At 36.1% G+C, this 12,176-nt stretch overlaps 2 protein-coding genes across 5 annotated transcripts in view; one reads left to right on the top strand and one right to left on the bottom strand.

The window, feature by feature from the left end:
- Positions 1-12,176, bottom strand: part of LOC106136883 (prolactin regulatory element-binding protein) — a 199,624-nt gene that overhangs the window by 166,779 nt on the left and 20,669 nt on the right. The gene's annotated exons all lie outside the window — the stretch shown is intronic.
- The window catches only part of LOC106136862 (nuclear factor of activated T-cells 5), an 81,009-nt gene that overhangs the window by 64,129 nt on the left and 4,704 nt on the right, over positions 1-12,176 (top strand). For 2 of the 3 annotated variants that reach the window (XM_060945568.1, XM_060945564.1), the window contains exons 3-9: positions 6,042-6,245; positions 6,668-7,009; positions 7,251-7,350; positions 8,170-8,352; positions 9,758-9,941; positions 10,126-10,313; positions 10,537-10,708. In XM_060945568.1, coding sequence (XP_060801551.1) covers positions 6,042-6,245; positions 6,668-7,009; positions 7,251-7,350; positions 8,170-8,352; positions 9,758-9,941; positions 10,126-10,313; positions 10,537-10,708 — 1,373 coding nt within the window. The remainder of the gene's footprint in view (positions 1-6,041; positions 6,246-6,667; positions 7,010-7,250; positions 7,351-8,169; positions 8,353-9,757; positions 9,942-10,125; positions 10,314-10,536; positions 10,709-12,176) is intronic. The other variant, XM_060945571.1, reaches the window with a different exon arrangement.

Here is a 12,176-nt window from a genome sequence, read left to right as displayed (position 1 = left end):
ATACAAACGTACTTGAGCGTCTGCTCTATAATTATTTATTAAAACTCTTTGCATTCAATTACTAAAAGATTAAGACAAATTTCACATAAAAAATTTCACTATAAATTGGTTTCTCACTCCAGAAGTCCACATCTAAGAATGTGATAACACACCCATCGGCCTTCAGCGCTATTTATCTAAAGAGACATTAGATAACTGTATCTGTCTGTACTGGCGTATCTAATACGCAGTTGTATACCAACGCAAATTAATTGTTAGATGTTACGCGTGTAATATGAAGTATGAATAATTGGCACGGGAATTATAAATTAGAATGGTCTAGTATTAATATTTCTCAACAATAACTTAAAATCCAAACAGCTGAACATGGCGTTTCTGTAATTAAAGACTGTGGGCTCTGTCGTCCCAGCAAGGGATATAGACGTGACTATATGTATGTATTATCTTATAAATAAGTAAACGTGACTCCTTTGGTATAAAATCGAATTATATGTATGAATGTCTTAATTTTTAACGTTTCTTATTAGACCTAATAGTTGAAATTGACATTATTGCGTAAAACGCGTAAAACTGTACAACAGAGCCCATTAGAAAATAAAGAGCCAATCTATTACAGGATTCTAAAGTACTATTTATCACCTGGTAGCTACCTAAATCAAGGCATTTTGTAAATACCGATTCCCAATTGCGCAGCCACTTGCGCAACCATGCTAAAAAGGTTGTAAGCTCGTCAAGCTGATGCCTTAAAACGTCCCACTGTAATAGTAAACGCCCTTCAGGCTAACTACTTCTCATAGGCTTATAAATTCCTGTGGTAAATTAACTTCGTTTACAAACTCTAACAAATTTACTCTTTAGGTAAATAAACATCCAAGATTTATTTGATGATAAATCGCTTACACGCGCGTGTTTATTCACTTTTTCCTAACAAAGTGGTTGAATAATATGGAATGACACTTCTTTTTAGTTTTGACATACATACAAACATAAAATCATCCCTTGCGGGGTAGACAGAGCCAACAGTCTTCAAAAGACTGATAGACCACGTTCAGCTGTTTGTCCTAATGATATAATTGAGATTCAAATAGTGACAGGTTAAAAAAGAATTCTAAATCTATCCCTTTGTCTTATTTTACGACATCCATGAAAAAGAAATGCAGTGGTCCTATTCTTTTTTATATTGGTGCCGGGGATCATACGGCACGCACGCATTTTTGAAGTTACGCACAATTATAAATCGACTGTGTTTTATTTTTCCTTTACCGTATTTACAGAAAGAAAATAAAATCCAGTTACTTAAAGTAAGTACTTAAAGTACCAAGTCGTATCAGTGTAAAAAGTAATTTATTAAGATTCAAAGGTTTACGCACATTTACCTAACCTAACCCACCTTTACAATTTTATCTCCTACCCGCCGCGAGAAAATATTAGTATCTACATACTCGTATCTAATAGAGCAAGAGCCCGTGAACGCCAGACATACCTTATTTTGTAAAAGCTGAAAGTTTCTGTAAATATGCCTCTAGTACAGGTAGGAACGATCCCCACCTATGGTACTCAGGCAGTGGTTGCTTTGGCAGGTAGCAGGTAATAAAGGTATACTTTTATCAACCTAAAATTCGTTAATTTGTAAAGCTCAATTTTTTGATATTTTATCCGTAATAATACACAAACTCGCGTTACTCATTGCCAGACACGTACTATGGTTGCAACCCCTTGCCAGACACCCCTAAACTATAATATTTTGTAACTCTACTTACGTCATTTTGTAAAATCTGAATAGGCTATTTGACTGTATTAAAAATATACATTTATTTTATGTCATCAGTCTTAATATTATTTTTTTGGAGCGATTTGTAATAACGCGAGATAAAAATATTGCATTATTTAAACAAAATCCGTCTCAGAAAATTAGGTTTTTATATGCAGCTGTCACGTGACTAAAAACGAACGTGATTGGCTATTTCTATTATGACGTCAATTATCCATAAACAGACTGTGGAACGCACCGTTCCTTAGTGTTCGCTATTATTTTTCAAGATTTTATAAGTGTTTGATCGCTCAGGATTACTCAGATAACATAGGTATTAGATAATGGAAACCAATTCCGCGAAAGCTGACAGTCGAAACCTACCAAAAGTGGACGCAATAATGGTCGGAAGAAGAAATCTGGATTGTCTTCTTCAAAGACAATCCAGATTTCTATGCTGAGATACGAACTGAGGAATTTGAAAACATCAATGTAAGTATATCTTGGTGGTTACCAAGATACTGATCTTAGATCATGATCTGAAACCACTTCTTGCGAATATTCAAATCCATCGGCATAGAAAAAAACAGTTTCGTAGGAGATTTTATTGTTGTATTAGTGCATTGAGGCACTGCACAACATTTATAGGAACTCATTTTAATAATTTTCACACATATGACGTGGCACAAGTTAAATAAAACAAGAGAAAATCAAAACTTTTCGAAACACCAACAAGCTTTGTATGATATTTACACGAAATTTACGTCACTGCATGCCATGGCCGCCATATTGCTAAAAGTCGCGTTTTGGCGGCATATTTGAATATTTCATTTTCTTTTTCGATTTTTTAATAAAATAGCTGTAATAAAGGCAGAAAAGTATTTTTGTAGGGTTCCTTATAAACAAATAAATACCCTAAGATAGTTTTTAGAACTTTGTCAAATAGCCTATTTAATACATATTTTTTGGGGAATTATTCAAACAAAGTTTCTGAAGTAGCCAGACATTTTTGAAGGTTCTATTATCCTGCCAGACGCATTGGAGTGAGCAAAAGATGCAAGAGTGCGGAGTATATGTAGTAACTGGAGCGAGTGGGACAGTTTACTATGCGTATATAACCGTCCGTTGAACAATACAAAATAAACTAGGGATGGCGATCTAAGATCGATTAATCGAAAAATCGATTATTTGGAGCGAAAAATCGATCTTTTTAATCGATCGTATACATTGAATCGATCTCAGACATTCTGAAATCGAGATACGATTTTTTCTGTTTTGGTTTAAACCATACAATTAATTGAAGGCCCGTATTACAAGAGTGCTGCCGGTTGATTACTCAAAACCTCGCAAGATGGCTGTATGTGTAGTCTCCTTCGCCTCACTTCTCATCAATAAACTTGTTACGTTTATAAATTATAATCATATTCTTTAACCTATATGCGCCACCACCGTAATCTGCTGTGGCGCACATGTGGGCCGACCGTCCGAGACAACTTAAAACTCGATTTTAAGCTAAACATACATATAGTTATGGTTTAAAATTGTTTAATTTACATTCCAAACATACTTAGCAACCACAGACAACAGAAATTAATCTATTACTTTGAATAAAGGAATATGGGATTTCCACAAGTTGCTTGTCAAAAAGCAACTTTCTATGTATAATGCACTTGCACAGGAAACTTAGGGTTTAAATGACGAACTTAAACATTATTTATCGCAGGCAGTCGTGGACCTGAAATATGATCCTATACATTACTGGCAAGAGCTAAAAAACCATCAATAGCCATGACGTATATGACTATTGTGGCATCATCCGTTCCTTGTGAGCGCCTGTTTTCAGTTGCTGGAAACATAGCAAATGATGAGCGGAACCGCTTGGATCCCGGTAGACTTGACAGATTGTTGTTTTTAAAAAGGTTAGGTATTAATCATTGGGAACTTTAAGTCAAATTATCTTATTGTTTTTGATTAAAAAAGATTTGAAAATAAATGTTTTGTTTTCTACCTGATCTGATACATTGATGATAATAGTAATAAAAATAATTGTTAAAAGAATTTGATAAAAAGATCGCTAATTCTAACATTTGTCTTGTTTTTTATGAATTTGATTTATACTTACAGTGAAAAAAACATTTTGAAAAATATCGAATTTTTGAGGATTGATTCATCAGGTCACATCCCTAAAATAAACGACAGCTGATGCGCAATGAAACGTCGCAAGAAACCGAACACTCTGTCCCACTCGCTCCAGTTACTACATATACTCCGCACTCTTGCATCTTTTGCTCACTCCAATGCGTCTGGCAGGATAATAGAACCTTCAAAACTGTCTGGCTACTTCAGAAACTTTGTTTGAATAATTCCCCAAACAATATGTATTAAATTCAGATTTTACAAAATGACGTAAGTAGAGTTACAAAATATTATAGTTTAGGGGTGTCTGGCAAGGGGTTGCAACCATAGTACGTGTCTGGCAATGAGTAACGCGAGTTTGTGTATTATTACGGATAAAATATCAAAAAATTGAGCTTTACAAATTAACGAATTTTAGGTTGATAAAAGTATACCTTTATTACCTGCTACCTGCCAAAGCAACCACTGCCTGAGTACCATAGGTGGGGATCGTTCCTACCTGTACTAGAGGCATATTTACAGAAACTTTCAGCTTTTACAAAATAAGGTATGTCTGGCGTTCACGGGCTCTTGGGCTATAAGACGTGCTATGCAAAGAATTCTTGTTCTACCAAATACACGCGTAGATACGTCTACCCAGTTACTAAGGTACGTCACGTAACGTTATAAATAGACGAAATAGCTAAGCGGTCGCAGTCTACAGGATTCGGACTTCGGACTCTGGCTGTTAGCATTTTATTGCTCGAATTTAAACACATACAACTGTCACGTCTTTATCTCTTACGAGGCATTTGGAGCTTTAGCGAACGTTAGCTTTTTGTGGGTGTGTTACAAGTTAGTAATGTTTATTTAGAAAATAATTTTAATGGCTAGCATGAAGTCAAAATTCTGATTCCACACTGAAATACTTCATAGCCCCATATTCCAAATTTTTAACTGACTCTAGAACCTAATGAATTGACTGTTGTAAAAGAGGTTTCTTGTCATTAATGCATATTACATTTGCAAGGCACGTTTGTGACAGATAAGAATTACGGTTAGCGAACAGTCACTTTTTATAAATCCCAATATGATCATTTAAGTCATTTCGCTAAACGTGTCCTCCGGATATCCGCTTCTTGTGTCTTGGCTTTCTTTATGTCGTAAGGAATTAAGGTAGGTATAATATATGTAAGCATATGTTCACGTTAAGGTACATGGGAGAGCACATAATTATTTTTGCCTTTTTTTACTCATATGCAAATAAAAGCCATTGATTAAATTGAAAACACCACAATTATTTTTGTTTCCGCAGTCCTTGGTTATTTAAGCTTATATCTGTGGTCCCAAAATCTAAATATTAATACCTATTATAGGTACCATTCTAAGAAAATAATATATAGCAATTCGATTCTTACAAACAGGTTTCATCGTTCGCGTACAATAATACATACGGACGGAGTTATTAACAGCAATAAGCATCAATTATGAGTATAAACCTGATTTTTAATTACATGTAATAAAAACAGAGGTCCTAAAAATAGCGATACAGAAATTTTATAACACGTTATCCTTCTTTGGCCACTGCATAACTGCACAACTTTTTTGTACTGACTACTGACAACCACTAAGAATAATGCCATTACCGGGCTTCTAAAGGAAATTAATTTGTCAAGACATATCAAAACAAAATGTCCTGTAATAACGGAGGATTTCCTAATAATAAATAGAGAAGTCAGAGGTTAATTCGCATATTAAATAGAATATATTGTAAAAATCAAAATTATCAGGCTTTTGTAAATTGTTGGGCTCATATAAGTTTTCCCAAGAGAAAGAGCCAGTCGCAATGCCGGCCAGCAGTAAATATATCTATCTATAATACACACACGATATTTTAGTCGTAAGACTGTGACTCATCTGCACCAAAAATGAAATGCTGCCTCCACTTTACCACGCGTAAGACGTGGCACGTAGAATCAATCAATTTTGCGATAAACATTATCAAAAACTAATCCCTTTATCACATAAAACAACCATTTCAAAGGACGCGAGTGACAATCTTCACTTAAGTGGTAAAATTTTAAACGCAATCAATGCATGTAACTATATTTCATGTTGTCACTCATCAATGGGGCTGAATACAGTTGATTAAAGCCAATTGCTGGCGTGTGCGCAGATTATCGGACTCGCTGGAGGAATGGGATCACCCGGACATGAAACGCAGGCGAGCGGAGAGCGAGGGGGTTAAGATAGAATGCGACGACGCGAACGATGCGTACGCGTTCCCGCCGCCGAGCGCGCCCGCCGCCGCGCCCGCGCCGCCCGACGCCGCGCTCGAGACCCAACCTCTAGTGCCTGTGCCGGTCTTACCAGTCCCCGTGTACGTCCAATTTTCACTAAATTCCACAAATTTCACATACCACATAAATATACTGCCCAGACTCAAATTTTATCCCCAATTTCTCTAAGTGTTCCCACACACAATTATCTCTGATTCCAATTTAATTAAACACCAAAGATAAATATGTACTCGCAGCCCGCACATGTTTGATGTTGCTTGCTACTCACGGACATTACGGCCGCGAAAACGCGCATGCTCATTGCACGTAATTGTGTGTCGCTGACGTCATTAACACGTGCTCATCATCATTTGCAACTCGTCATCGACAATAAGACGAACTGTTTATAAATAACTAACTTCTGTGTTTTAACACGAGGTCTGAATCAGTTGATATCATAATTTAATATATGTATCTTCTAGTATCTAGGTGCAAAAATTTAATAGATCATTTATTATTTCAGAATCAGAGCCGGCTGCAGTATCTCTAGTCCAAGCATCAACGAAACTCCAGCACCGGTGAAGCGGTTCCAAGATCCTTACAGATCCTGCGGCAAGCTCGGTGGTAGCGGGAAGCTTGCTAATAAATATACAAGCGGGGGGAAGCTAGGTGCGAGCGGGAAGTTAGCGGGGAAAGGGGGGAAGTATGGGGGAAAGTTAGCACAGGTGCTCGCGAGACGAAGAGCGCTGGCTGCGATGACGCACTCGGGACCGCCGGGGCTGTCGGCGCCGCTCACCAGCCGGTCCAGAGACGGCACGGTCGAGCTCCAGATCTTGTGCCAGCCGGAGACGCAGCACAGAGCGAGGTGAGTTGGCTTGGCCATGACCTTCTAACTAGAAGACATAAATACAACTAAAATGTAAATCTAGATGAAATAGATAAATGACAATGTTAAAACAGTTTATATCAACAAATAAGTGACAAACATACATTTCTAATGGCATACAGCATTTTATGAAAAAAGTAATTCTATTAATTACAAAGTTTCATCCAGTCATTCGGTTATGATATGATTCTATTCTTCTTTTTTTTTGTATCTTCGGCAGGTATCAGACTGAAGGCAGCCGAGGTGCTGTCAAAGATAACTCGGGAAATGGTTTCCCAATAGTCAAATTGGTCGGCTATGACAAGCCGGCTGTGTTACAGGTAATTGATTTTTACAAAATTATTTACCTTGACGATATGATAATCCATTCCACAAACAGTTTACGGTGATTCAACTTACTAGCAGTTGTGACTAAGTACCTATATTGCAACTTCTTGTTGTTTGCAAGTTTTTTTGTGTTTATATACCTAAAGCTGGAACTTGAAACATTTTCATGTAATTTACAACAAGACATAGTCAAGACGATATTATATAACTGTAGCCAATATCTAACATAAATTAAAAATAGTTTCCTCCCATTTATAGGGTTACATTATTATATAACTCTTCTTTATCATTTTGAAAAGTTAATTTTCTATCAAAATCAATTATTTACATAACAACAATAAAAGTTCTATTTCCATGGGCATAGCTTTTATACTTCCTAAAAAATATAATATAATCACGTTAAATATTTCAGTGAAATGTTAACTAACCTTACCCGGGAATATCTAGGGTAGCTGGAATCATTACGTAGTTATTTTTAGGTCTCAATTAGAATTTCAATTCAAGTTATACATTTCGAACATGAAATAGGAACGTACCTTCTCGGAACCTTAATAACACTCAAAGGTACTCGTATATTTTATATCATATATCAATTCTAGGTGAATTCCTAGAATATAATATTTTACTTAAATATTTGTTTAAATTTTATGTCAATACAATTTCTTTTCTAAATACTTTCCGATTTATCTATGTCCAGTCTATCGTATACATCCAAAAAAGGAAGGTATTTTCAAAACTGAAAGACATGCAGAAATCTGATATTTTTCCAAGAAGTATATCAGAAACTTCACTAGAAATATCCTTTGATCCAGGTATTCATTGGCACGGACACTGGCCGGGTGGCGCCCCACATGTTCTACCAGGCGTGTCGGGTGTCCGGGAAGAACTCCACGCCCTGTAAGGAGAGGAAGGAGGACGGCACCGTAGTCATTGAGATCGACTTGGAGCCGGCCAAGAGTTGGCAGGTCACGTGTGACTGTGTCGGGATACTCAAGGTAAAATAGATAGATAGATAGATAAAACTCTTTATTGCACCATAAGAGTAAAACATACAAAACAACACAAAGCAGATATAGATATAAAATACCTGAAGTAAATTGCGAGATAGAGGGAAATTGATAGTGGAATGACGGACGAACATATCATCTCCCATTTTTGTCCCTCCACAAACTCATTTGCCGGAATGCGGTATTTAATTCTCTTCATTGGCCACGATTACTAAATAGTATATTTCAAAAGGATGAATGTTTTTCGAATAGTTTGTAAAACATTGTTATTTGTTCAACTTTACTCGTATTAATGTTTTTCTTAAGTATTTATTATGTTTAACTTGATATTAAACAAACCCATGAAAACACTACATTTATATTGAGACGATCAAGTAAATAGAAATATAATCTTTAGCTGACCAAAACTAAATACAACAAGAACAGGCGACTATCCTTGCTATCAATATACCACTTTTCCATTTCTCGACATAAACAAACCACTAATTAACAGACAATAAGATAAACTAACATCAATACAATATTATGATATGTTATATTGTTTCCGTAACGATATATTATTTACGTTTTGTTGTCTTGCTTCGGCTAGTTTATCTAAACTATGTTGCTTTGCCTCTGTTATTATTTATTAGTTGGAAAGAGCTTAAGATAATAAGAACTTATTATGCAACAATAATAATATCTTCTTGAAATCTTTATTTTAATGAAATATTAAATTTGAGGCAATCGCTTTATATAAGAACCAGTAACCATGCCTTTATTGAACGCTGGTCTCTGAAAGGACACTTGCTCCTTAGAAACTAGTTGCATATAACCTTATGCGACCAGAAATATAATGAGATAATGATATTGATAAAGATTTTGCAAATAGGTTTGAGATTAATTAAGAAACATGTTAAAAATATTTACACAATACAATGTATCAGATCGCTCGTGTACAATAGCTATTTATACACATAATGGTCGTCGCACTTTATCAGCGGTCACTGAGCTTTCTTGTTTTGCAATGAATTTATAATATGATTGCTGGTCTGACCACAGGGATGGCATTCCACTAAACCACGTATTTGGACCATTCAATTAAAATAAACATTCTCGAACTAGAGATACTGAAAATATACACATAACATACACAATTCCTGTTTTTATGCAGAGAACCAGCCACAGAAATATCAAACAGCATCTACAGAGTTTCTTCAATGGATATGATAATTCAGATTCAGATGATTTTAATTATTTTAAAAATTAAAATTAATGTAAGAATCAACCCTTTCCCCATTCGTGCCAAAAGTAACGGACTGAAAAGTTTTTTAATCAATTTTTGATTCCACTGTATCAAAACTTCCTTACCTTACAAATTGTGATGAGTTTACTTACAATTCTTTTCTTTCAGGAGAGAAATGTAGACGTGGAACACCGTTTCGGCGAGTCCCTGAGCGGGGGCGCGGCGACGGGAGCTCACGTATCTCGAGGCAAGAAGAAGTCCACTCGGTGTCGCATGGTATTCCGCACGGAGATAGTCAACGCTGCTGGACAGCGAGAGACGCTGCAAGTCTGTTCTACGCAGATCATTTGCAGTAAGTATTGTTAGGGGCGGAATGTAGATGGCGCTGTGTGGAATTTTGATTTTTGAAGAGTTGTATAATGGCGCGATGTTTACTTGTTTCTAGAAAAGTAAACTACCCTCATATTTGATTTTTTAAAATATAGAAGTGCTTGTTTCCTGGATGCAATTGTCAGAATAAGAACCTTTCATTACAGCCCAACCGCCCGGTGTACCGGAAGTGTGTCGGAAGTCGCTAGTGTCGTGCCCGGCCACAGGTGGGCTAGAGCTGTACCTGCTGGGGAAGAACTTCCTGAAAGAGACCCGGGTGGTGTTCCGTCAGCGGCAGGACGGCCGCACTTTGTGGGAAGAAGAAGTGGTGCCAGATAAGGAGTTTTTGCAACAGGTAAATTTCCTAGTTCTAGTTAGTTGTATATTTAAACGATCAAAGATCCCGCTTGACGCCAATCCGTATAAACTTATTTTAAATTCACTAGCCTAGTTAGGAGTGCTTTCGAATTCTTGTTTATTCTTAGCATTTAGTTGTAAATGAAATCAGCAGGTCATCACTTCTTTAGTTCACATTCAACTTGTTCATACTAACACGTTTAATCAATTTTGTCTTACAGACTCACTTGGTATGTTGCGTGCCGCCGTTCGCACGCACTGACGTCTCCGAAAGCGTGTGCGTGCAGCTTTTTGTCCGATCGGCGGGCAAGACCTCCGAACCCCATACCTTCTACTACACCCCTCCAGCCCTAGACACGGGGCCACTCCACTGTACCAGACATCACACACAAGGTAAAAACTTTTGAAAAAACCGTCGGCTAAAAGCCATCCTGCCATCGCTGTGGTATTTGGCTCGCTTTTTTGACGTTACCATTTTATCTGCCGCAACTAAAATACGTAACGTCGAACATTTCAAATTCCAGCCAATCACAGCACATCTATTTGCTGGTTGGCTGAAACGTGTCAAAAATAAATAAACAGCCAATTACATTATACCGGTTAATGACTGATTTAAAAACGGTCGAAAAAAGATAATGAAATGACGCCATCTTTTAGTTGCGGTGGAGCAGTAGGTTTAGGTAGTCTTGGACTGTATAGGAATTCAGGAAATTGCATGTGATGATGATGATTATTGGTGATGATGATATTATGATTTTTTAAAATTAAATGTGCATTAGATACATCATGAATCTTTCTCAAGTTTCACTTGTAATATTGAAAATATAGTTATGTGTATGTCACTATTAAATAAAACTCATACTAAACAGTATTAACATTGTAAAAAAATGTCTACATATAATTTTGCTTTGGGATCGCATTTAATATCATTAAATTCTGTGTTTCGCTTCTATCTGTAAGTTAGAAAATTGCTTATGATGTTGTGAAATGTATGGATGGGAAATGTTGTAGACAAAAAGTATGATACCTAAGTTTCTTCCAATATTTTTATCAAACATTTTTTATTTGATTCGTTATTTTGTCACCAGTTTTTATTTGATACGATTTTAGTTTTGTCTATAACGTGTTTGTGTGCTTTTTTGAATAACTGCCACTTGTAAATAATATTAATTATGTATCAAAGGGTGCAATGTGGCATACCTAAATGAATTGGTAACTAATATTTATTTATTTGTTAATATTGTAATATTTATGATGTTTGAAACGACCACAGAATAATTAATCGTGATTCAATACCTACATAATAATTAATAAAAAAAAAAAATTGAAAAAAAAGAAACGTAGATTAAATGTCAAAATTGACACTTTTTATTTTTAATCTGTGATCGTGCCGCACCGAACCCAATCTTGTCACGGCCGCTTAAAAATGTTGCTTTCGAATTTAACCGCATGTAAATTTGCTTTCTCATCGCACTTGAGGTTTTTTTTTTACATATATAAATATTGAGAAATTGGAAGAAATGACTGATGCGTTGGCGTCCTTTCTTTTTTCCCTTCTGTTCAAGCTAGGTCTGTCTAGAGTGTAGGTCCACGACGGCTGCAGCCTGCCGCGCGCCTGCTGACCGCGACAGCACGGTACTGACACACACACACAATACATACACACGTACACACTAATACGGCACAGTTTTACACACTATTTGGTTTGATAAAACTATTAATATAAATAGTTTTCGACTTTTATTATTTGAGTTTTTTTTTAATGCTACATAAGAAAAATAATATTGAAATTAAACTTTCATTAGATTAAAATGAATGTTTGATAGAGTTCGTTACTCCTATGATAATGTAATATGATTTT

Source organism: Amyelois transitella, chromosome 2 (genome assembly GCF_032362555.1).
Source record: "Amyelois transitella isolate CPQ chromosome 2, ilAmyTran1.1, whole genome shotgun sequence".
Taxonomy (NCBI): Eukaryota; Metazoa; Arthropoda; class Insecta; order Lepidoptera; family Pyralidae; genus Amyelois; species Amyelois transitella.
This window is presented reverse-complemented; position numbering and strand designations above follow the sequence as displayed.